The following is a 24,849-nucleotide window of genomic DNA, read 5'->3' as shown; positions in this document are numbered from 1 at the left end:
AGAATGATATTGGAGCGGGCCGCGAGGAGCACAAATTGGAACGGGGAATTATGCGCCGGAAAACGTTGATCATGAATAGCGGAACGATGGGACATCATACGGCATGACAAGCCATGGCCCTGCAGGATGACGGGTCTACCGCACTACATCCGAGACCAGAACGCCGCAAGGCAGTAAACAAAGACCTAGGCGCCAGCACCGACGGGTTGGATTGCACTCTGTGATGAATTACGTTTCCCTGATGCTGGCCTGGACGCTGCATAGGTAGATAAAGTTAGACAAGATATGCGACGTCACGCCACCTACAAGGGCCGTACGAATTCGAAGCGCATCAGCTCTGAATTGAGGCCGGGGAAGATGGAAAAGTATCTTTTCCATGACTCTGATCTGGAACAAATTTCAATGTGTCGCAAATTGATCGCTAGAAAAAACCTGCCTTCCAGATGCCGGCATGTTAGCTAGAGCCGGCCGGCATCAGCAAATGATTGCTTTACGTACATGCCACACACCGGACTTGGATGAAAAAAATGCAAGGCTCGTCCCGAAAGAGTTTGATGGAAGCCGGTTAGACATTTGATCATGTCGCTGATCGCGGCCAGTCTAGCCCCTACCCTAATATCTATCTATCCCCGACTCCCATGTGCAGGGTATGCCGTAGACTTATAGGCTCCAGGCCAAAGCTTCCAAGTTCCAATGTGCACATTTCGATTTAACCGACTCGCATGGCCCGCAAGGCTCGTTGGGTCGTGTGGAAGTCATTTGACGTGGGACCAGTCGTTGACTATGTACTGGTGCCGCATCGAATCCTGTCGATATAGAAAACCTGCGCACGAAATAATAAGCGAATCAGTGACAGGACTCAGCATGTGCTAACGCACCTCGGGTGGGTGTTGTAATGTTCAGTACTAGACTGGGGACCGTCGTGACGACAGCCTTCACGGATACGTGAAACAAGGAGCATACCAAATCCTGTAAAAGTGAAATGGGGTAGACTACTTATAAGCCAAAAACCATGTAGCTTCTGGCGCTGGACCGAACAAAACTCTGTTAACCAGAGGAAGTTCGGAACCGTTGTCATATAGCACTCATACGTATATGTACTATACGCTTGGGCTTCGCTTCCAAGCAATTCGCTGCGTCAAACGGTAAAGTTGTTCGGCAGCACTGAGGCGTTGGTAGCCCCATTAGAATCATTGGAAGGAACAATTGTCGCAAGGTCATGCTAGGAGGTGGAAACAAATGTCCTGTAACTCGGTGCCGAACAACTTACGAACCAGAACATGAACCAACGGACTGACCTAACACACCAATCTCATTTCACAGCCTCGACGGCAAAAGATGGGAGCTAAGATTTCGGATCGAAGCAAAAAAAATTATCATCCAACCACAAAGTATTGAAATATGATGCATTATAATATACTTCTCCGAATACCGCAGCCGCGGATCACCTTCAGGCTGTCTGGCTTACTATCTGGGAGACAAACATACATTTTAGTTCGCCATCTAGGGACGGTTCAACTGCCGACTTACCTCCGTATAGCGTTGTCGATTTCTCCCCATCTTAAGTTCTGGACACCTTCACCCTCACGTCCGACACGCCGTGGCCCCATGATGGCACTGTCGTCGAGACGCTCCAGTCTCACAATCTCACGGCGGATGTAGGAGACAAGTGTGACCATAAGCTCTGGATAACCGATATATCTGGGGTAAGTGACGATTAGCAAGAAATAATATGAACACAAGATGAGGGATGCCTTAGCACAAGTGCCACGGGTGGGTACTGCACTGGAGACAACATTGTCGCATGCGCACCGAGTGAGTGACAAAAGAAAAATAATACACATACCGGTCATTTTCCGAAGGAGCAAAGTCATGCACACCGCTGTTATCGTCCTTGAACTCTTCTTTATCTACGTCCACCTTTCTCACGTCCTCGACAAGTCCACCAACTAGGTTAACCGCTCTCCGATAACCGCTACCGTTGGCCTCGTGGTCCAACGCAATCCCACTTGCACCCCGTGCACCTAACAAATTTCTCCAGACTGCCGCAGCCATCTCAGCATCGCCCCTTACGAGGCCAAGGTCCAAACTCATTCCCATCCCGGCCCATTGCTCTTTTAGAATTTTCATCTGCCTGGTGATCAATTTTTCTGGTGCACGAGAGCGTTTCTGAAGTTTTACGGCCTCTTGGTATGCTTTATTCGAAGGAAAGGTACTTTTGGGCGCGAGGGCGGCGGGCGTAGTGTAAAAAGAACTGTGTGGATAGTGTGAACCATCCTCGGTAGTGCCTAATAGCTTTGGCGATAAAGAACGAGGAGGTAGGACGCCTGGTTGAAGGACAGCGCGCAAGCGTTCCTCGACGTCCTGAAAGAAATGGTCAATGAGCCCTTGCACATGCTGTATCCCGTGTGGTGCAGGGAGAGCACGGAGTCGGACAGTGAGCAGCCAGACATGCAGGTTTGTGATCGTAAACCAGGACTGGAAAGTTGGCGGAAGAGCGTATTCTTATTTAGGAATTAATTAAGCGTCACATAGAGTTACTGCGCATACCTTCTCTCCAAAATGCAGACGCTTCATCGGCACGCGTAGCACATAGAGTGTTATATAAGAGCAGAGTGCGCCGATTAGCAAACTGTTGCGGCGAGCCATAGCCGAGAATACGTGCTGCAGAGAGGAATATTGAGAAAAGGAGTGGAGACGCCTTGACTTTCGTGGTCAACCATGATTGCTCTCGCTGTGGCGCAGACTCGAAAGATGGAGGGGGAGGCGCTGAGGTCGGTGTCGGTTTCAGTTTCGGTGCAGCCGCCGCCGAGCGCGTCGCTGAAGATGAAATCACGCGCACATTTCTATGCAATTTTACAGAGAAATCTGATCTGACTCGGTCATACGCCCTGGCTTGGCGCGCTGAACCAACAGCATGACGAACGAGAAGTTGTGAAGACATGGAGAGCTTCCGAGTAAACTCGAGCCTTCAACGGCAAAATGTTAGCTTATGTAAGCGACGATCTTTCACCACGCTCCTCGAGCCCGTCGGACGCGATCATCGAACTGCAGCATATTCGTTTCAAAGTGATAGGTTCGTACACTAGGACACTGACTCATCGTACTTTGCTCATCATACTAGAATAACACTCATCGGCATTGTCATGCCATGGCCCAGACCGTCATCCCCGAACACGATTCTTCTAACATCTCACGTAAAACCTTGCACAAGGTTTATACGGGTCGCATTGTTGTCCGACCTTTGGTAATGATGCTGAACAGGCTGCAGCCGTTCTGAGAATATACTAATATTCAATAACTTCTAGTTCCCCCCCTGAATCGACCGATTCAATGGAAGGGCAGATATGTTATTCCTTCTTGTATTAATGGTGACATCACATTACAGCAAGTCTTATCGTCCAACTGCTACGACACACGTGTGTGGGCCCATCTGTACATACACAACATGAATTTGCCCGCCATGCCACGATGAAGCTCCATATTATCTCCACGCACGAGGGTAGTACCGATCACCCCCTTGTTCTAAGACCATGCGGCAACAATCGGTTAAACCGATCACCGACGGATCTCTTAGGCTAACTCGGGCAAGCTTCGACACATCTGCCTGCCTGCAAGTATTCTTCACATGGTCTTGTTCATATGCAACCATTCCAAGCTTATGTATATATTTATCACAGCCATGTAACTAGGATGTAACTATGATCTATTGTTCCACTGTTGATTGATGACTCGCTGGCACGTTCATTCTGATGGATAATGACTTTGATCACGTGCTTGATTGTTAGCTCCACGGCAGATATCAACAAATACTGGGCCGAGTTTCTTGGACAAATTTGCTCTTGTAAATGTTTCTTCATATAATAGGGATTGAGAGGAAACAGTTCATTACACGCGGCTAGGTAATAAGTGATTTAACGAGTGACAGTGGTAAACGAATGGTGGTGGACGGGGTATGTGTGCTGCGCGTGATCGGGTATGAAATACTGCTTTGCAAATCGTCCAGTTATTTACGCGACAACCTTCGGATTGTTTAGATTGTTCAAGAACCGAATTTAATTCATGACGATCACATTGCAGCCATGGAAATACTAACAGGCAAACACGTCAATGTCCGCTGATAACGTTGACCTTCGCATTGTTTGGTTCATTCTCAAAGACCTGAGCTTGATTTGAGAGTCGTTTACACCGTAGTTATAAAATTACTCACCGCCAAGGGTACCAACGTCTTGGGGGTTCACATAGAGTACGTCAACAAATTTGTCGGCGAGAGCCTGGACATCAGAAGCGCTCGTGTCTCGGCGCCGTGATCCCTGTTGTGCTAGGGCTTGGTTGATTGCTACAACACGACATCAGAATCTGGCGATGACAAAAATAGCACGTGCCATACCGCCGACAATTTGGGCTTGAGTAAAGGCAGACTCCTTGCCCCGCGCAGCAATGCCCTGGTACCGTTTGAGGATGTCATTTACAGCCGTGGCATCATCGAGATTAGAGCGTTGTGCTAAGGTAATACCCTGACTTTGCACTGCGTTTTCAACAGCTATGAAGAACTATCAGAATGGTAATACAAAATGAGCACAATAATGGTATACCGTTTACGACCTCTGCATCTGTGACTTCACGCTTGGTGAGCACATTGACATTGAGGTTGTTCAATATATCAACGGCCGCTGACAAGTCATTCAACATTTGAACCCATACAGAGAAAGAAATACTTACCAGCACTAACTCCGACAATATCGCAGTCGCTGCGCTTCAAGATATTGATTGTAACATTGTTAAGTACGTTGCTGACAACTGTTCAACGCTTGTCAGGCTGTGCACAACGACTCGTGATAAAAATCACTTACTAACGTCTACATCAGCGACGTCACATCCGCTGTCTCGTTCCGTGAATTCAAGCCTTTTGATCACTTCGTCGAAGACTGAAATGCCATTCTGGTCAACATTGCGGGCAAGTCGTGATAATATCTCTTGCTTACCTGCGGGATTCACTGCATCGACACGTTTTGTCAGCACATTGACGTTCGCGTTGTTGACATCGTTGGTAACAGCTACAATGAAAACGCAATGAAGAGACGAAACACACACACACACACACATGGGACGTGACTTACCGACAACCGCGTCGACTAGGGTTTCAGGAACGGGGGCTGCAAATGCCGGGGTGAAGGCAGCGAAGGCAGCAAAAAGAGCGAAGTATTTGGAGAGCATTGTAGGAGTGGAGGGCGACTGAAGGAAGTAGGGAGGATGTACGCGGAGGAAGCACAGAAAGCTAACGATAGCAAGCTGGTCTTCGATGGTACGAGCGCTCGCATTTTATACTACAAGGGCTTGCCGAGATTTGCTCTCAGGGATAGGGTCCCGAGTAATACTTACATGCGGGTGCGGCCAGTAGCAAATCGAAGAAGCGAGGAAAAACTACAAAAAAAAAGTTCCAGTATTTGCATTGAGTAATCATTTTGGGATAGTGAAAAAGGACATGCCGTTCGCATCAATCTGATTGCTTGTTTAAACGTAATTTCTACGTAAACGCAAGCTAGGCCAATTTGCTTGATCGGCTTTACGACGAGCTTTTTTTGAACAGAAGGGTTGGGTTATATAAATCGCGTAATATGTGAGACCGCGACGGCGCCGCCTGTGATGGGCCTTTCGAGGATGGGCTACAGATGCCCAGTTGAAAGTAGCAGTGGCTCGCGATCTTTAATTCTTAAGAATCTTTCCTCCTCTTCATTTCTGCAAAACAGTAGATGGGCATTGTTTCGTCATCGTGTCGGGATGTTAAGGCCTGAATGACACAACTTGTGACGTTCCATGATCGTCGGGCCAAGTAGGCGAGTAATCTCCGCGTCATTCGGTTAATGTGTCCACACTAAGCGCGATGAGCACGATCTGCCACTACCAGCCTGAGTGTGTGTGTGTGCGAGCAGTACTAAATCCTGACCGACTTCCCTGAGGGTCGAGGCCCTCATGCCGTGTCTCGTATTAGGCGGTGTATCAAGTCAAGTGCGGCTAGATATAAATGAATTAGATGGCGCCTTTATGACGAGTGAGACATGGGATAGAGAGCCAGTGTTTTTAGTAAAATGCATGGTGATTGGATTGGTCAGGCTGAGTGCGATGAGTACTGAATCTCACCAATCTGAGGTACCCGCCGCAGTGCATACGTACTTTTGCCCGTTTCCTTGACATTTAAACGATATATCATGAAAACTTCTTGATTTAGCGCGGCCTTTGACTCATCAACTCAACGTTCATTGATATGTCCATGTCAACATGCGCCCAATCTGATGGCGGCCTACTTGCTGTGTCAACATATGGGGTGTTCTAAACAGAAGAAGGAAGCTGATCAGCTACTCAGTCGCCTACAAAATCACAAAACATACGTGACAACAGCCTGAGCTGCCAGTGAGCGGCATTGATTTGACAATAGTCTAGATCTCCCGTAGTCGAGTCCAATTTTGGTCTTTGCTAATTATTAGGGGTAAGGCAGATAACATAAATAATTATCATTTTTTAACAACAGAACCTAGGTCTCAGGCCTCGACGTTCAACGTTCAGCTCATTGCTCGGCGCCGCACAAGAACGCGAGTAAGTATCTGACGGTCAACTTCTTCGTGAGTAGCACTCATGTAATTACAGTTCGTTCGGCAGACGTGATTCGTGAACTTCAACAGCAATTGATTAGGACGCTACAAGTAAATATCTCAGAGAGTATGTACAGAGAAAAATATGGAGCTAATTGCAAATCATTTGGGGGAGGCAAAAATGTGTGAGCGAGTGAACATATGATTATGAAAAACGAGCGAGCGGGTCATATGGAGAATAAAAACGCGAGGAAGAAACGGGCTCCAGACGTGTGATGCCGAGCCTTCCGAGCGCTCAAAATCCGGCACCTTTCACATAGTAGCGCAAATAACCGTCTATATCAAATTCATCATTGCGCGAAGCTGCCCTTCTCTCGCTGAATTCACGACTTCGAACGAATACTGGAAAGGCTGCGGGCGACTGCGGACGACTTAAACTTAGCTGTTATCTCGCGCATGCATCGAGGCCACTTACATCACCATGCCGGTGGTGAATTCCGGCTTTACCTCAATCTTCTTGCCGTTCGAGTCTCTGGCATGATCGATACGCAAGACGGCGAGGATGGCAGCCATCGCATGCCACAGACTGTTCTGGACAAACCAACGACCTGCCCACGGTATGAGCATGACATCCTTAACATTGATAAATCAGTAGTCATCCTACCGGGACAAACGCGCCTGCTCAAGTCAGTGAACAACTAAAAGTGATACTAATCGCGAGATATTCACCTGGCATGACCAAAGGCAAAATGGTTGACAAAATGGACCTTCAGCTGCCCATCAGCTGTGAGATAGCGAGTGGGATCGAAGCGTGATGCATCCGGAAATATGTCTTCGTCCCGAGACAATGCCCTAAGTCATGCTCAACTCAAGCATTTAGATACGCTGCGTCGTACAGACCATTGATTAACCATCACCACCGTGCCTAATTAAACTGCAGGTAAGTCGATGTAACCCCGAGTCATACGACGAACCTTTGGGTATAAAGTATCCGCCATAACAATCATCATTTGTTGTCGCATGCGCCATTCCTGTGCAAGGGGTTAGCTACGCAATTGCATAAACAAACACCAAGGCACATTAATGGACCGACCTAGGGGTATGGAAGGATACCATCTTAGAACCTCACAGAGAACGGCATCAAGGTAGGGTAACGATGGTCTATCATCAACGGACGGCATTTTATCATGCGTCACGACTTGATTTATTTCTGCATGAATCCTGGCTTGGACATCGGGATAAAGTACCATGGCCATCAGAAATGTGTGCAACGTGGATGCAGACTGCGGGACATCAAGGTAAGGGAAGAAGTGATAAGGATTCCCTAAACCAATGACTCACCGTGTCTATGCCGCCTGGGACGTCGTATTCGCATCAAATAATGATTCATGTGCCTTTAAAAAAACCGTTACCTATGTATCCCATCAATGCAACAGCTTTCATCGTGTCTTCGTCAGCATCTTCGTCAGCTTGACTGAGAAAGTCGGCGACTAGTGATTTTGAAGCAGTACCATTTGCCTACAGGTAAGTAGATCATGCAAATCATCCAGCCACAATGCGCGAACGTACCATCTGTGCCTTCACCTCGTCAAAGGGCTCGTTCAAAAGCTGTGGACATAATTCTCTAGTGCGTCCCATCAGGGCATAAGCTCCACGAAAGCACCAAACTGGCAGCTTTGTAACTGTAACCGACACGCCAAATGTTCGAATCGCCATCGTCGATAGCATTGAAGTACTCACGGAAAGGAAAGGCTGTGAATATGGCAGCCCTCTCTGGAGAAAGGAGCTGTTTGGCAATATCCAGAAGTTCTTGCGTACGGGTAAAGAATGGGTCTTGGGTTCCGCGACTGGTGTGTCCATATGTCACGGACATGATCAGGGATGCGGTGTATCTGTAACAATTGTATGATTGTCAGTAAGATCGGAGGTTACAGTATCACTGAAAAAGGCACAAACGCTTGAATAGGTTTCTGGAGGTCACCGGTGGCTTTCAATAGATCGAAGACTAATTCATTCGCGTGGGGAGAGTACATTTCGTGGTAGGAAACAGAGGCTTCGGCCCTAAGGACCTGATGGAAGATCTTGCGATGTTGTCGCAAAGTCTCGCCATACGGAAGGTGTACAGTATTGAATCCCAGTCCAGCCCTGCCTCGTCAGCTGATCAGAATAGGCTGGATGAGAGCAAAACGTACATCTCATTGGTGGGAATGACAGGTCGGTCCGAATAAATTGCAGAACGCTTGTCCAACAACTCCCGCGCGATCGATTCAGAGTTTATGATGATCATATCGATCCCAAGGATGCGAGAGTGAATGATTTTGCCTATGAAGAGGGATAAAATTAAATCCAATCACTTGAAGAGACCTTGGGCTACCCACCATATGTCTTTCCCCAAGCAATATATGTGAGCCAAGGTCGTTTGGTGTCCAATTGCAGTGCGTTTCCCAGAAATGGTAAACCGCGAGGGCCAGGCGGCAGAGGTAAAGGGTAGACGCGTCTGCGACTCAGACGCAAAGCAACAATCAGGGAAATAATACACGAAGCAGCCAGAGAGAGAACATGAGCGGAGAACATGAGGGATTGTTGTTGAAGCCATAACGTTCGTTCGCCTTATAACACAGGACTTTGGGGCATAACAATAGGCTATAGCTGCTATCAGGATGAATTCGGGAAAGTCTCGTTGTTTTCTCCTAACCAGATCTGTCTGTATCGACTCTCGAGCTGTAACTTCCATCAATGATATTTTGAACTTTAGATCTCGAGCGCTGCCACGCACGCAATCGTGATGTGGCGTGGGTGTTCGTCGTCTCATCGGCGATGACGGGCACGACACAAATATTGCTACTAGCACTCAAACCACTCACTGCACGGACACTTTCTACGACGGTGAGAGGCCTTGTTCATGTACCTGTGGCCAGTGCTCTTTAGCTGACCGTGGTCAACTCCAACAGTCAATAACGACTCGCCTGTTGGGAGAGTCAGACTTTGTAATCCACGCTGATGTTGTTCTCGCAAATCATCGACCTGCTTCATGAGCCATGTTAAGGTTTACTCGCATGTGTGTGTTGAATCCGTCCGCTATGGAGAAGTAACGGAAAATCTACCTGCTGTGCCTACTTCGATGGCCGAGTTACTGTCGAAACTCAATGGGTCTTCAAAATCGACATGGAGTATGACAATCAGGGTCAAAGTTCCAAGACAGTCGCATTCGCTCATCCTTTTGTTATGACGACAACATGCCAGCATTCCCATGGGATTCATGGTCTGTCTCGCACTTGTAAACACTAATTTCGCATTTGACTGTCACTGCATCCTGCTAGGGCGATTCATCTTGGTGTCCAGATCTGGTACGGGAATGCCCTTGGTGATATGGAGGTCGTTGAAATCGAACTTGCGTCGGGACAACTCATACTCATCCCCATTACTATTTCGGATGCTGACTATTGGGTGACGATAGCGCACAATCATGTACGTCTATTGTTATTTTGATATCCACTACTCATGACTTCGTAGAAGTGGACGTGGATGTCAATCTTGAGCTTGGCGAAGTTGAATAGTAGAGCATTGGAAATACTCATCGAACGTGTGACGTATTGCATTCTTTGCAAAGGTAAGTGCATATATCAACGAAATGCCTTGCATGAACTTACATTCAACACAATGTCGTATATCGCTTTAGTTGCTGTGTCAACAGGCTCGACTGTCGGCAGTGCAGTTCCTGCTTCATTTGAGGTGGGTTTATTTCCTTCAAGAAGTACGCTGCATTCATACTTGATTTGGAGTCCACATCCCTTTATTCATTGAAAGGGATCGTTTTTACAAGATGATATAAAAGTCTCTTTTCTTTCAAAGGGGTGAAAACGTTGCTCAAAAGCAGTGTTGGCTAAGTGACGCGCACTGTAAGTCAAGCAAGCAATGCCACCGCATCGAACACCTTGAAATTAGAGCATCCATCTGAGACTCATCTACAACACCACGGTACCAAATGATTAGATTGCCATAATATCGTTGAAGATGCCAGTTTGTCTGAACGATTTGACGCCGTATATCTACATAGTGTAAGTATAAGATAAAAAAGGAATCATGTGCCAGATATACAAGTTAGGTATTGGACGGAAGAACCACATCCATCTCGAGCTCGCTGACTTCAACGTAGATTTCTCCTTCAGTGTGTCCCCTCCTCCATTGGACACGACTGAGTTCCGCATGGTTGAGCAACCATGCCGGATCGACATGGTAAGTTGCAGCCAAGGACCGGATGCTTAGCATCGCGTGACAGATAGAGACAGCCGTAGCTGCCATTGCTATTCTGGGTGATAGATGTTGCTCGTGAACTTTAGTGAACTACCATGGACGGAACAATCTTACCCTCCCATATCAATTGGATTATAGAAATTCTGGCAATGGTTACGAGTTTTTCGTGCAGCTATGGTCATAAAACTTACGGCTATGTCCTCTGAACTAGTCAGAGAAAGACTGATGATTTCGTACAGCAGCGATCCTGTTATTTTCTTGAGCGTGTGCTAAACGAAAAGAATCAAGATATATTCACCGGCTGCAAACGAATACAAGAACATCCCCCTAAGCAAACATTAGCTTTTGTGGTAGAACTTGTGATCAATGAGGGGCTTACTCTTTGACGAATCGGTGGATCATCCCGTGTTGCTGCAAGGTTCTGGGGGTGACGTGAAAGCGACACAGCGTAAGTAAGAACATAGTCGTATGGACAACCAAGGCTGGCACATAGATGATGAATGTAAATGTAAGGCGTGCCGAGCTTAAATTGCTGTTCGTGACACCCTTGATTGCATTATACTCGACGGCGCCCAATATTGCAGTTACTACCAAGCAAACGATGAAAACAGTGACTGCCAGCCATCTGATGAGGCAACTCCGAGGGAACAGATGCCATACTCGCAATGTTATAACACCTGTATACCAGTCGATTCAGTGGGATCGATATCAATCGATGCGCAACGGACAGACATTGGCATAGAACCATGACTGTTAATCTAACAGCGTAGTCCACTGTAGGACACCAGCCCAGTCTACATCAATCTGTAAGCCGGTCTATTGCCTTGTCATATGAAATAGCTCACTCCTGTAGAACGATGCATGTAAGACCCCAACGATGATATGCGCAGCTCAAAAACTCACCAGATAATTATAGATCTTGGCTGCTCCAATTTGTGCCAGAGCAGTAAGACTAAACAATATTATCATTTCTAGTGCATTTTTTCATTAAACGGAGTCAAACATACCAAACTTGCGCGAGAGCCAAGTATCGGATCTGTCGAACCTAAAATCAGTCACTGACAAGAATAATCCGTAATGGCCTTACGCTGAGATACAGTATTCTTGACGGTGACCATGGACTGGACCAAAAGAAAGCCACCTAAAGTAAACGATGGCAGTGAATCAGAGTTAGACTGTCATCGACCATGAAGACGAAAGTACTTCTTGAGCGAATGTGATAGCATGATCGTACACCACAAGAGTGAATGATACAATTGTAAGAGTCAATTGCTGAATAGCAATGCTCGCTGACTGCTGCTGTGCGGACATAGCAAAGTATGGGGTGCCCTCGAATGTTGACAACGTTGAGATTTGAGAGCTCACAGTACCCTCTGTGGGTTGCATCAAGAAAAGCTTATCAGTGTTATATACTATATATCCACCGTGATGAACACGAGGCGAAGCTGAGCGCTGATGGATGGCACTTACTATAGGCATAGCTGTACTAGAGATGATGGCATCACTGGCAGGCTGAGCCTGTCAACTTAAGTTACAGATGATGCATCATCAATCCTGCTCATTCATCATATCTCTGTCAGTTTTGTGCCAAAGTTCCTCTCATGCTTCTAAATTTGGTGTGATGGTGGTGAAGTGTCCTGCGGTCAATGAACATTCACCAAAGTCAGCGTCCGTTTATGCATATGATGGACGAAGTGACGTTTGGAGTACCAGAAGTCCTGTCTGGATATTATATAATCACATCAGACAAAGCAAAAGTCGTTGGTCAGAACGGCGTCGAAAGACTCTATGATATTCATATCATATTCCCTTCCACACATTAAACATTTGATCGCGAATAGGCTGAGGTTCAGGCGCGGCGGGGCTTAACGATAAACGCCATTGATAACCATTAAAATGATTATACATCACAAAGCACAGCACTGATCGAGGTCCTCCAGAATCTGTCCAAAGAACTCGAACGGTGTCGGTACACTGCCAGATATATATGCACCAAGAAGATAGTCTCACAAGGAACATAGTTGAATTAACCAGGAAGCTTTGGGAAGCTTGATGATATGCGTAGGTGAGCAAAGGTTGGCCTATCAAAACGACGTGATAATGGAAGCAGATCATGTCCTATTGAAGTCATGCAAATCTGTTGGCATGAGACAAACATAGGTGAATGTAGTAGTCGGTGCGGTTCTGTTGCAAGGAACTTGTATAGATGACCAGAGTCACTCTGCTCTATCGCGAGTGGATGATCAATATCATATCCTCACATTCAAGTGTATTGCTTACCCATCGTATCAACTATGAAGGAATCAACCCTTTTTACGCAACCTATCGTCACTGAAGACCCCACAGTGGACCACCTGTCAAAATTGGTAATCAAAGCGAGATGAACAAAGACATGCCACTAAGCTTGTACACCGACCTATCATAGACACTGTGGACAGCTGTGGACGGTCGAACGCGCCAAAGCCGTCCACAGTACTGGAGATATAAAGATGCACCTCGCAGTGTCAATAGAGGCTACCACAAATCGCTCACTCTTCCCTGCGTCTTTCTTGACTTCGGCCTCGCAATAATATGGAGAATATGTCCATCCAAACAGTCACGAAGTGCTCTGGTAGCGCTGTTTCGACAAGCATCACCGACAGTCCGGCACTGTCCCTCACAAACAGACTCACCCCCGCCGAGCGAAAGGCCTTTGGTAATTCAGATCACAAGGCTGCCAAAATCCTCGGTATTACACTCACACGCAATCACGTGGACCAGGATGAGAGCCTTGCTACAGTCTCATCTGCAGATGAAGAGGTTTCCCAAGTTTACGACAAACTGGGAGAGATGATGGCCTTCGTAGGTGCAAAGCGTGCAGATAGTCGCAGTCCAAGCGCTGTGACCATCTTTAAGCCACGTAAGGGCCTAGGAATGGACTTGATAGAGAAGAACAAGAAGCGCAGAGTGGCTAGGGAGCATACGCAACGCGTGGTCCTGGGACCCTTACGCTTCAACAAGCCACCTGTCGAGGAAGGCAAAGAATTGTCAACTACCATCAACGATGATGGCGCATGGTCAATCTTAAAGACCGGCGAAATTGAAGAGACAAAAAGACCTCTTGCATGCAAATGTCAAGCGAGAAATAACGAAGATCTATTGGGTAGTTCAAGAGATTTTGTTTGGGACGTCCAAAATCCATTTGCCACACCTCCCAATGCCGTCCTTCAGCAATATTGCAAGACAATGCAGCTCGGTGAAACGATTGGACCTTTGGATATTGCACCGCCCATGGCATCCCTCGGTTATACAACTAATTTTAGACCATCACCCGAAGAGATTTCGGCCCTCCATTCTGATGACTCGTTTGACAACATTCTTCGTCCGGCGGAACAAGCTTACCTGGATTTTTTGATTGCACAAGACGAAGCTGAGGAGCATCCAATGGAGAGGAGAAGGCAAAGAAGGGCGGCAGTGCGGTCGAGGAACAAAATACTGGATGTGTTGGGAGCAGAGGCGCGACAAGCTGTTGATGGGCAATGTTAGCCGCTTCTGTTGAAAATATGATATGTCTGTAGTATAATATTCGATCAGTGTAACACTAACAGATAGACACTCGCAAAAACTTGCCTGGAGCATGAAGAGCGGGATGTCGGAAAATCAGTAGAATCAATGACAAGTACGATGGCGTGACACCAGACAGGGGAGATACACAAATAATTCAATCTCCTCGGTACACGGTATCTACTTAGCCGCAGCCTTGCGATTACCCGAGACCGGACTCACGGCTGAGTGAGTGTTCCACTGGGTTCTGCTGGTAACACTTTGATTGTGACGACCCTGACCTCGAGAAAAATCCACGCTATGGAAGTTACCCTACCCGTTCTCGGAGGCGCTGTCTCGATAATGACATTAACGTGCTGAATTACAACAGGACGCGATTCCCAGTTCACGAACCATGTGGACACCAACCTCAGCCTGCGCTTCAAGTTCCTCAACCTTCGATGTCAACATAAATTTTCCCCAGGCCAGGTATGCCCCCCGATGCAGCATCCTGCACCTGAGCCTCACCCTCCACATAATTTATACCCTCATTTTGCACCAGCAAGACACGATAATGCGAGTTTCCGAGTTGGCGATGCAGTGCAGACTCGGGATATGTATGCAGGGCATCAAATATATTCTGCAGGCTGTCTGCAACACCACCGGTACAATCATAGTAATTATCACTTGTCAGTAGTAGATAAATTACTTACTCTGGGTTAATAATACCAGTATGCTGTCACGGTATTCGCCGTTTTCGAGCGTTTCGCGACTCGGATGCGCGCACTTTGGAAGGCTTCGGAGAGCGAGAGCGGCTGACTGTGCCGAGGCGTGACAGGACGTGACCAAGTTGTGCAGATTAGAGGTAGACCCTGGGTTTGCTCCGATTTCTTCCGACACCACGATACTATCCATGTATTAGAGGAGATACGAATCTATGATGGATAAAAGCAAAAGTGATGTGGTTGAGGATTTGCTGAAAATATTGTGTATTGCGGCCCCGGGAACGAGAATAGACTTTTGCGATTGGTTCCAGAGTGGCCAGCTGTCCCTGACTCCAGGGCCAGTTGGAAGCTTCTGAAGCCCTTGACTACTCGGTAGGAAGTCACGTGACTTGTAATGTTTCGATGTTTGCAGCCTAGAAGTCCACCGATATAACAAGTGATGAGTCTAAAAGATCAATCTCTCCATTTTATTACATTTTGCCATTGATCACGAAATGGCGCTACACTTCTACATCGGTAGCCGCGTCAGTACTTAAGTATCGCCAGGTCCGAATGGAAGCCATCTTTCTTTGGAAATCGGACCCGGACAACCATAGCGTCATTTACGAAACAAAAATTAGCATATAAACTGACCCAGTGACTCCGCACTTGCAATTTTAACGTTCCATCACCGGCACCCCTCATCCCCTGCACAATTATCGTCTAAGAGCAGAATGCGTACTTCAGCTCTCCTTACACTCTTTTTCAGCTTCTTCTTCATTATTGAGTTGGCGTTTTCTATCCCTTTATCAACACCAGCCCTGCTTTATACTCCTGGCGCCCGCGGTGAGCTTTTTTCGTTAGTAAACTTGATTCATGGCGCTAACATGTTCATTTTTCACTTGTGACCTCGAAGATATTCTCGGTTCACAGAATAAACGCGTCATGGACCCTGTAACTGGCACCATCGGGATGTTCCTCAGGATGCTAGGCAGGCCGGGCTTGCATGAAATGCAATTGGAGATTGATGACTACTGTTCCAAATTCCCGTGTCCCACACCAAGTGAGTGTAAACAAGTCTTTCGAACAGTGCAGGACTCATAAGCGATTGAATCCAGGAGGGACATCCGAAATTTAATATTTATACCAGCCAGCAAGAGTTGTCTTTACGGCTTTGCGAGACTTTCAATTGTATACCCTTCGGATTGTTGTACCTCTGGCAGGCATGCTATGTTTCAGTCCATTTGTTAAACATTCAAATTATTTGCAAGTATATATCTAACTTATCATGTATGTAACTCTGTAAAGCTTGTTTCACTTACCTCGAGTGCATGGAACTCACTCGTGGTATAGCACAACAAACTGTTACAGTTTCTTGTGTGGAAATTCTTTGTTGCACGGCTTAACACTTATTTGTAGTCAATGGCAGGCCTTACATTTACCTTGATGGAAACAAACACTTGATTGTCTTTTACTACCTGTCAGCTTGGGTGCTCAGTTGAATCATGAACAGTGCGTAACGGTAGTGAGTAAGAGGTGTTTTGCATGTTGAGACGGAAGTTTGAACGCAATGCATATCATGAATGACGACACAAGGCATACACAATTGTTATAGGCTATAGCGGCACTCGTATACAACTATGATTGCATTTACTTGACAAACCCATGGTAGCAGTCTGCACAGTAGAAATCTGGCGTTTCACGCCCCCGTCGGGTGAAACAAGCGTCATTCACTACTCAAGACATCTACGCTAGCATTGTTCAGAAGGTTACTGACGTCTGGTGAAATACCATCAAGTAGCCACCAACTTGAAGAAAGACGGTACTGACCAACATTAACGTTAATCAAGCTATCATTATCGCGCTTTTGGCTGAGATTGACATTATCTAGAACGTCTCCTATGAAAGACTTAGCTAGGAGGGACGCCAAAATAGATAAATGCTCACTGGTGTCAACGTCAACTCTAACCATCAAGCCATCACGTTGATCCAAAGCATCCACGGAAGCTGTGGGTGAGGCAGCAGCATGAGCAGCAATGCTAAGGGCGCAGGCGAGTATAGTGACGGAGTGGAATAACATGACAGTGGTGGCAGCAGCAATCAACACAGAAGGTCAAAATTAGTGATGAATGCTCAACCCTCATATACGAGTCATCTTTTATACCTAGCAGTGTAGAAGCGGGCATCAGGGAGTAAGACGCGATCGAAGATCAGAAGCATGTGCATGAGCGGTCACCAGTGCTCGAACGATCACCGGCACCGATGTGAAGAATCCCCGAAGTCAAACAAGACAAAGAGTTGCCTATGGTAGAACTCTCGATTTGACATGTATTCACCGAAGTGCCCAAAGCACACTGGAGCTGAAAACAGTTCGGTTCCCATGATATCGCAGCGAATACAAGGATCCCACATAGCAGTAAAGCTGTCAGGTCAACGTCAAAAAGCATCCCGCCGTGTCAACGGACTCACAAAGATGTATCGATCTTTGCTTGATGTAAGACTCTTTTGATTCAAATACGCCGTACATAAATCCAAACATCGATGCGCAGGTATACCCGGTGATCGATAACTTCCTCCGATACATATAAGCTGCGAAATTCAGGTGGAAAGACGGTGACAAGTTTACTTTCGGTAAAACCAAACCATCGAACTTATGAATGGATCTGACGCTCTTCGCAAACAGTAGTGTATTGCGCTCCAAAAGGCTGTGTGCCTTCTGGGAATGCATGAGCACAAGGCGAGATATGAGCAACGTCGCACACAACGAGAGTCCAGAGATCCAAAAATGCAAGGAAAAGTACTACCAGTAAGAAACCAGCGATGGTGGTTGTCCGAGTATCCTCGATCAAACGGAAGTCAGATTATGCCATACAGTTACTAATGCCGCGGCTCACCACAACGTCACCCCACTCGAATAAGCGCGGTTTATTCCGTTTGATCATCGTGTGTCAGGTCAACGCCTTGGAGAGTTGCAACAGTTTTATCAGCCCTGATGTTGAATCCGGACACAACTTGAACCCCTGAATCTTGAGGACAGGCGCCGGCCTCAGACCATCAAAAGATTCATGAAGTTCGGAGAGGTACCACATCGCCGACTCAGAATATACATGTACTTTTTTGTCTTCAGGGAAAGCATCGGAGCAGCTGCAGTATTAGTCCAGACTCTAGAATGGGTGTAAGTCAGTACCATGCGACCGACTCGGAATCGGTCTCGAGGTCTTGATCTAATGGGCTTTAGAGCGAGAATTTCGTAGTGCGGGAGATGTTCGCTGGTTGCCCGCTAAGTACATAGGCCGCACTGCGCTCCCGTTCTGTAAATAGACAACTTGAGTGCCAAGCCGCCAATTTGTCCCGAGCACTTATATAAGCACCTCGCTAATAATCGCTGGACTGGTTTTACCCACTGGCAGAGGGAGCACGAGTTCGGGACATGGTAATACCAATGATTATGATTAACGAAGCGTTGAACCTACTAGTTGTCCCAATCGCCCTTCTATAAAACCCTTTGTAGCTCGAGGAAAGGACACATATGACTAATGATATCTGTTTCGAGTACATATTTAAATGAAAAACTTCCCGACATATCTTACATCCTGGTGGTATTGAGTGAGCTTTACGTGAGTACTGCGGCGCTGGAGCCGGAAGGATAGTATCGAATGCAGTACGATGCAAACGAATCTAACGTCTGCTAGTGTGTGCACTCGTATCTATTTGACTGGGGTCCTGCGAGTGCATTTGAGGGATATGCAGTAAGTATTCATGATTTATAATTCACCTACAATTTGCCACGAGCTAACCTCTGCTTAAGAGAAGTAAACACGCTAGCACTGCGAATGCGCATAGAATACGTGAGCCAGAATATCGCAATGATCTACAGAAGGCACGTTAGCATCAGATCTGAGCAAAATCCGACGGTGTCTCACGTTAAACGCAGCGAATCCAAAGATAATGCCCAGGTTTCGCCAGTGATCACTGTATTTAATGTTGAACCTCGAGTACATATACTCGTCAGTGGTCTTGTAGGGACAGTACTGGCAACCCTCTGCAGCTCCGGGGTTTGTGAGGTAGCCACCAGCGAATTTGAGGAACGGATCCATGTACTCGCTGCAGGTCATACCCATCGGCGGGTCCACGGAGACTAGTTCCGTAGAGGAGCAGATAATGGTTTGGCCGCCAACAGCTAGGAGGACCAATATGAGTACGATTGTTCAGCAAAAAATCATTCACGAACCTTGACCAAGGAGGCCCTGGATTATGTACGTGAAGGGAGAGGCCCTGTACATCCATTTCCACCAATTCAGCTCGAAGAACGGCTGAACGACGCCATCACTGGTGGATTGTTAGCATGAACTGGCGTGGCTCAAAGTATGTCTCACAAGATCAGCATAAAGATAACGAGAGTTGTGAAGTATATGGATGCAACTGGAGCGGTTGGTGCCATGGATGCGATACCATGTCCAAGCGTGGTATAGTAGAACGGGAAGGCGATGGAGAGGGTGAGGAATGTGTAACCAGCCCGGCCTGTGGGATATCCAACGGTCCAGTACCAGCACAAAAAGAATATCGCTGAACTTGTGATATTCCAAGGAAGCTCAGCGACAAGCTGGGACATGACGAGAGCAGTCCAGTTATACATTCTAGTGGGACGTTCGCGTATCTCGTACACTGTACGAATGTCGATGTAGACGGCCATGAGCTGATGGACGAGGGGAACACAGAGCACAAGGGAGAGGAAGACTGACTAAAGAAGAGTAAGGATGTGATTGAACGAATAATCTGAATTGATATACTTACGAATAGCTTATTTTGGGTGCCTTGCAATGAGTCATTTGCCTGAAAGAATGTAAAGCCCACAAGAAGACCACCAGCGATATTAAGGATAAACTTGGCGTGAATATACGTAGGATTGCGCCAGTATGCTTGGAAATTCCTGTGGGTGAGCATAACGAACTGGTGCAACCATGAGGTGGTGAAGACAGAGTACTGTTTGCCAAGCTTCTGTGGGTGAGAACGACCCTGTTGATGCAAGTCGTCGATATGGTCTTGAAGCTGCGCCGCTTCTGGTGAGCACTTCCAGACATTGTACCAATCAGTGGTAGAGACTGCAGTTGCTCCAGCACCTATTACATCAAGCATGTATTCCGCCCTTCAACTCCCTGGTAAGCGCAAGACCCGTATGATTGCACCTTACTTACGGATTGTCGTCAGAGCCGCAGCGTGGAGCACCATTACGCTCAAAGTAATTTAGCATGGTCGACGAGTTCTCGCCAATGTCGCCAAAGTAGACCGTCTGTCCACCCTTGCGAAGGAGTAGTAATCTGTCAAAGACCTGGAAGAGCTCCGCCGAAGGTTGATGGATTCTAGTGCAGCTCATAAACATTGAAAAACTGACATGTCAAAATGACACTCACGTGCAGAGAATGGCCTGACCACGGTCAGCAAGCTCACGAAGTACATTTACGATGGCCCAGGCGGATTGCGAGTCAAGGCCAGATGTAGGCTCATCCAAGAAGAGTAGAAGTTTGGGCTATGAGTCTCTCAGCACAACTATAGCTTGAAGGGTTTGCGTTCAAACCTTGGCAGCGAGCTCCACTGCAATGGTGGTGCGTTTACGGTGCTGAACCCCAAGAGAGCCAACAATAGCATCAGCACACTCCTCTAGACCACACATTTGAAGGCACTTGTCAACGCTGCAGTGGAAAGTTAGGTGGGATCTAATCAAGACAGAAATCGTACGTACTATGCTTCTTTCTCAGCGAGAGGAACTGATTGTGGCTGACGAAGATTAGCAGAGAAAAGGAGCGCTTCACGGACAGTCGCCTCGGGAAGGTGTGTGTCGAGTTGTTGGCAGTAGCCACTAAGCATGACAGTCAGATAAGATTGGAGAAACTAGGACGATACTTGCGTCTGAGCTTGGAAGTCTATGGAGAGCGGCTGCCCGCCAAAGAATCGTTCGCCAGTTACCAAACCAATACCGACACGTTGTGCAAGGACATTCAAAAGGGTTGTCTGCAAGCATTCGAGTAAATGGAATGCGCGACTGGTATCATTGGAAGGTATACCTTGCCAGCCCCAGATTCACCCATTAATGCAGTGAGCTTTCCAGGAGCAACAAAGCCCGTGACATCATCGAGAAGACGTTTCATCCCTCGTTCAATGGGGATGTCATATTGCACGTGCTGCCACGTGAAGAGGTCCTTAACCTCCTCGAGATCGACGGAAGTCGAGGAATTTGCTACTCCGGAGAGGGATTTAGAAAGAAACTCTGCATCAGCCTTTTCCTCGTCAAAGACCTTAGAATCCCCATCGACAGCACAAGTTCCTTGCTTGAAGAGAATGACAGCACTGTCTGCAGTAGACAGAGTATTGAATTCTGTAGCAACTAGGAAAATGGCCAAGAATCCAAGGTAGAAGGCGCAAAGGACACCAAAATTCTGCGGTGGTGTCATGAGCCATTCGCGAAGTATTGAATGACCGCCTACCCTCCAAAGTTGACTATACCAAACGTCAAACGTCAATGCAATATAGATGTTGCCATCGACGAGAAGCTGTCCGGGCTGCGACCCGACAGTCGTGCAGACCTGGTTTGCCAGTGAAACATTCTCGTACCCCGGACCCTGTGGGACAAGAGTGGAGCAAACTGCGTCGATTGTATGAAACTCGTTCACAAGAAGTCCACCGAGCGACCACCACAATGGCTAAGACATATTGAGCGGAAGAAAGTATTGGACAAGGGACGACGTACATTCAACCACATGATCCACCTTAAGCCCTTTGGAGAAGTTGGCCAAGGAATTGTGTACCCACCATAGAGCGACATTAAGAGAATAAAGATACCGCTAACAGCTAGTGCGCTAGGACGAGTTTTAAAACATGTAGCAATAGCTCTGAAGAATGATTTCATGGTTTGTGACATTAAGAAGATGAAAAGGTAAAAAATGCTGTTGTACAGCAGGGTGAGTATCAAAGCCAAGAACAAACGGTTGGAAGAACTTACAAAAACTGCGAAGCAGAACGTTGCAACCCGACCAGGAAGTAGAGTATTACAGCGAACACAAGTTGGACGATCAAAGTGACCGGAATGTCCACTATAGTGTGCGCGAGACTCTGAATAAAAGGGTAATATAACGCGGCTTTCTGGTGTCGAAGCACGATCGGACGCTGGAAAAAAAGAGCTGGAACTTCTGAAACAGACGTGATAGCACTGAAGAAGAGGGAGCTGAAAGAGGTGTAAGGCACAACTTATGAGGACAGGGGAAGATAGTTACAAGAACAGAACACCTCCACGAGAGAAGTAGGCAGAGGTGTCATTTGGAGTGTCCAGAAAAACGGTGCCCATAATTATCGCTTGAAAGATTTGGGAACTGTCACTTATATGTTACTGAAAGTTGGTCAAACAAAGAATGCCACCTACGCCAGTCGCATAAAGAATTCGAACTTATCACCAATGATGATTTGCACGCTGCGCTTCATGACCACTTTGACTTGCTGGAAGGTAGAGGTCATATACACGCTAGATGTGTTGCCATGTTCAGCGGCCACGCTGGCCAGATATGCCTGCTTGTGTTCGTGATTGCCAACCCATTGCTCGCGGCGCCGTTCAATGGCTTCCTGATTCTGACGACCGAGGTCAGAAGTCATGAAAAAGCTAGCAAGTTCCTCTGCCGTTCGCGGAACAGAGCTCTCGTATCCAGGGCGGATCTTCCTCCCGTGTGGGTCCGTGACTGATAATGACCATTATAAGACAATATAAGACGGACACGAAGCCCTCCCTACCTGCAACTAAGAAATCGGGGGTAGTCTGTCTGTTTTGCGGTTCGAAGCCCATACCAATAAAGTAATCTTTCGCCGACTTTGCTGGACCAAAATAGGCCATCTTCCCTTCCGCGATAACACAAACCTTATCAAACAGATCGTATAATGGCTCGCCCGCCTGGTAGAGGGAGACGATCGTCGTTGTACGCCTGGCGTCTGTGATAAAACGCAAGGCGCGGACGAACTCAAGGGCAGTCGAGGAGTCTAGTCCACGAGTAGAACTGAACGAGGAAAAGTTAGAAGCATGACACCTTAGATGACAACACCTTACTTATCCCATGCACCAAGTGAGCCTGCAGAGCCTAAAGTTTCTGCGATAGAAATTCGCTTTCTCTCGCCACCGGAAACACCTTGAATCTGGGCATTACCAACTAGTGTGTGTTTCGAACGATAGAGACCAAGAACTTTCATAAGCATCGTGGTGGTATCCTCAACGTAGTCCTCGCGTGTCTGGCTGGAAAGACGGGTTTCAGGAATACGGTTTCTAACAGCGAAAGAGAGCGTTTGGTCGACGGTCAGCGTCGGGAAGTGGATATCGTCCTCCGGACAGTAAGTAATATCGCCGCGAAAGGAGTCATGTATCTCCTCTGAGGTGAACGAGTCATAGAAAATCTGACCCTCAACAGCATGATACTCCCCACGTTGGTTAGCGATTGTCTTGAGGAAGGTCGAGCACCCTGCGCCGGGACGGCCAAGGACCACTGTACAGAATGTCAAGACCAGATGCCAACGAAAAGCCTGTACTTACGCAGCATTTCGCCAGGGGTGACCACACCCCCGAATCCAGACAAAATATCTCTAATGGAAGGATGGCGAATTTCCCTTATCTTGGCCAGAAGCGTTGAGGGATGGAAAAGTGAGCCCGCCGTGGGCTGGAGCGAGGTGCGAGAGCCCGCACCAACGACACGCAGATCCTTAAACATGACACCAAGTTGACGGTCCTTTATTCCTTCATCTTGACGGCTGAGGGAGAGAGAATATTAAACAATCGAATCAAATCACCATAAAACACTTGCTGTTTCATGAGGTCTCTGAGTGCCTGCTTAAAGTCGTAGGATTGTTCATTCTTTCCGGACGAGGATATGCTTGACGAATTCTCAATGAATGAAGGAGCAGATGTTGGCAAGTCCGACTCTAAAGGAAGAATTGGAGTGGGAGCCAGGCTAGCTGTGGGGTCGACCAGTCCACCGCCCTCGTGGAGGGCCATGATAAGACCGTACCGAGGAACCGTAGGTAGAAACAACTTCAAGGGGGATTTTCAAAAAGATGAAAAGGTTACGGAATATATGGGGTGAAGTTGCTCGGTTCGGCATATAATGACCTAATAAAAGCAAGCATGATCAGAAGTTTTATATAGCACACTATCTGCTACTGCCTGGGCCCTGCGGCCAGTTACATACTTGTTGCTACAAAAAGCGTCAAACCGGGCAACTGGGAATGCGTGGAGCGCGCGAGGATAGCGGCGGTTGGATCAAAGTCCCGATCATTCCGACGGGGCCAATTGTGCACTTGAGGCTAATGACTCTTCAGCAATCCGTTAATATTGCCGTGGGACGATTTGCAAGTTATGAGTTGCTTTTCAAAGCGCCAGAACGTTGAACCTGCAAGAACCAAGTGGTCAACTCGCACCATGCCATGTGACACTCCTAGTACGGGTTAGTTCGTCCTACTTCTGATCCTCGGGCCTGTACCGTTTCTCTGCCCATCTCGCCTCCGGAGCGGATAAGTTAGTATGCGACCAAGCCAAGTGGCAGGGAAAATGATGAAGTAATGTCATACCCGTTGGCCCACGGACCGGGATTTTCCCCAACGGATGCGGCTGAGCTAGTCATTTTTAGTATTTGATCGAGGACATTTGTTTCACAGCCTAGGGTTCGGCCTTTGCCGGCTTTCATTTTACCCTGTAGCCATGCTCGGTAGCTTGTTCGTGAGGCGAGTTAACACCATATACTTAGACTCATTTA

The 24,849-nt window shown here is 47.2% G+C and overlaps 9 protein-coding genes across 9 annotated transcripts; 3 read left to right on the top strand and 6 right to left on the bottom strand.

Moving 5' to 3' along the window:
* Window positions 1-1,526: 1,526 nt before the first annotated feature.
* HD556DRAFT_1441969 (uncharacterized protein) lies at window positions 1,527-2,944 on the bottom strand (the record flags this gene model as incomplete). The annotated part of the gene is made up of 3 exons (XM_041306392.1): window positions 1,527-1,785; window positions 1,847-2,504; window positions 2,551-2,944. The coding sequence occupies 3 exons, from the start codon at window positions 2,942-2,944 to the stop codon at window positions 1,527-1,529; spliced, it is 1,311 nt and encodes a 436-aa protein (XP_041161388.1).
* Window positions 2,945-4,448: 1,504 nt separating this feature from the next.
* HD556DRAFT_364021 (uncharacterized protein) lies at window positions 4,449-5,680 on the bottom strand. Its single transcript, XM_041310384.1, has 5 exons — window positions 5,490-5,680; window positions 4,986-5,424; window positions 4,854-4,928; window positions 4,723-4,800; window positions 4,449-4,673 (listed from the first exon to the last, which is right to left on the bottom strand). Exons 2-5 carry the CDS (start codon window positions 5,215-5,217, stop codon window positions 4,537-4,539), a joined length of 522 nt encoding a protein of 173 aa, XP_041161387.1. The 5' UTR covers window positions 5,218-5,424; window positions 5,490-5,680; the 3' UTR covers window positions 4,449-4,536.
* Window positions 5,681-6,885: 1,205 nt separating this feature from the next.
* Window positions 6,886-9,341, bottom strand: HD556DRAFT_1535635 (cytochrome P450; the record flags this gene model as incomplete). Its single annotated transcript, XM_041309607.1, has 14 exons — window positions 8,969-9,341; window positions 8,783-8,912; window positions 8,547-8,735; window positions 8,331-8,482; window positions 8,160-8,272; window positions 8,003-8,108; window positions 7,932-7,945; window positions 7,684-7,873; window positions 7,565-7,621; window positions 7,491-7,515; window positions 7,320-7,442; window positions 7,255-7,268; window positions 7,066-7,198; window positions 6,886-6,979 (listed from the first exon to the last, which is right to left on the bottom strand). Exons 1-14 carry the CDS (start codon window positions 9,162-9,164, stop codon window positions 6,886-6,888), a joined length of 1,536 nt encoding a protein of 511 aa, XP_041161386.1. The 5' UTR covers window positions 9,165-9,341.
* Window positions 9,342-10,885, top strand: HD556DRAFT_1363009 (uncharacterized protein). Its single transcript, XM_041302684.1, has 5 exons — window positions 9,342-9,476; window positions 9,542-9,852; window positions 9,911-10,058; window positions 10,104-10,633; window positions 10,683-10,885. The coding sequence occupies exons 2-4, from the start codon at window positions 9,827-9,829 to the stop codon at window positions 10,392-10,394; spliced, it is 465 nt and encodes a 154-aa protein (XP_041161385.1). The 5' UTR covers window positions 9,342-9,476; window positions 9,542-9,826; the 3' UTR covers window positions 10,395-10,633; window positions 10,683-10,885.
* On the bottom strand, window positions 10,692-11,613 carry HD556DRAFT_1235212 (uncharacterized protein; the record flags this gene model as incomplete). The annotated part of the gene is made up of 5 exons (XM_041297730.1): window positions 10,692-10,916; window positions 11,036-11,091; window positions 11,143-11,171; window positions 11,224-11,521; window positions 11,577-11,613. Coding segments are annotated over 5 exons (645 nt in total), but the record flags the coding sequence as incomplete, so codon positions are not given.
* Window positions 11,614-13,424: 1,811 nt separating this feature from the next.
* On the top strand, window positions 13,425-14,369 carry HD556DRAFT_1441965 (uncharacterized protein; the record flags this gene model as incomplete). The annotated part of the gene is made up of 1 exon (XM_041306391.1): window positions 13,425-14,369. The coding sequence occupies one exon, from the start codon at window positions 13,425-13,427 to the stop codon at window positions 14,367-14,369; it is 945 nt and encodes a 314-aa protein (XP_041161383.1).
* A 1,164-nt stretch (window positions 14,370-15,533) lies between these two features.
* Window positions 15,534-16,593, top strand: HD556DRAFT_1362971 (uncharacterized protein). Its single transcript, XM_041302683.1, has 2 exons — window positions 15,534-15,916; window positions 15,987-16,593. The coding sequence occupies exons 1-2, from the start codon at window positions 15,805-15,807 to the stop codon at window positions 16,172-16,174; spliced, it is 300 nt and encodes a 99-aa protein (XP_041161382.1). The 5' UTR covers window positions 15,534-15,804; the 3' UTR covers window positions 16,175-16,593.
* A 203-nt stretch (window positions 16,594-16,796) lies between these two features.
* HD556DRAFT_1441963 (uncharacterized protein) lies at window positions 16,797-17,150 on the bottom strand (the record flags this gene model as incomplete). Its single annotated transcript, XM_041306390.1, has 3 exons — window positions 16,797-16,849; window positions 16,901-16,969; window positions 17,018-17,150. The coding sequence occupies 3 exons, from the start codon at window positions 17,148-17,150 to the stop codon at window positions 16,797-16,799; spliced, it is 255 nt and encodes an 84-aa protein (XP_041161381.1).
* A 1,695-nt stretch (window positions 17,151-18,845) lies between these two features.
* Window positions 18,846-24,092, bottom strand: HD556DRAFT_1471763 (ABC-2 type transporter-domain-containing protein; the record flags this gene model as incomplete). The annotated part of the gene is made up of 19 exons (XM_041308448.1): window positions 18,846-18,941; window positions 18,994-19,250; window positions 19,302-19,399; window positions 19,447-19,811; window positions 19,865-20,216; window positions 20,266-20,430; window positions 20,482-20,597; window positions 20,646-20,760; window positions 20,811-20,927; window positions 20,961-21,079; window positions 21,133-21,768; window positions 21,816-22,011; window positions 22,068-22,289; window positions 22,339-22,434; window positions 22,485-22,794; window positions 22,847-23,106; window positions 23,157-23,586; window positions 23,634-23,834; window positions 23,888-24,092. The coding sequence occupies 19 exons, from the start codon at window positions 24,090-24,092 to the stop codon at window positions 18,846-18,848; spliced, it is 4,356 nt and encodes a 1,451-aa protein (XP_041161380.1).
* Window positions 24,093-24,849: the final 757 nt, after the last annotated feature.

Source organism: Suillus plorans (genome assembly GCF_016647745.1).
Source record: "Suillus plorans strain S12 chromosome Unknown HD556scaffold_21, whole genome shotgun sequence".
NCBI lineage: Eukaryota > Fungi > Basidiomycota > Agaricomycetes > Boletales > Suillaceae > Suillus > Suillus plorans.
The sequence above is the reverse complement of the archived record's forward strand: the minus strand, read 5'-3'. Positions and strand labels throughout refer to the sequence as shown.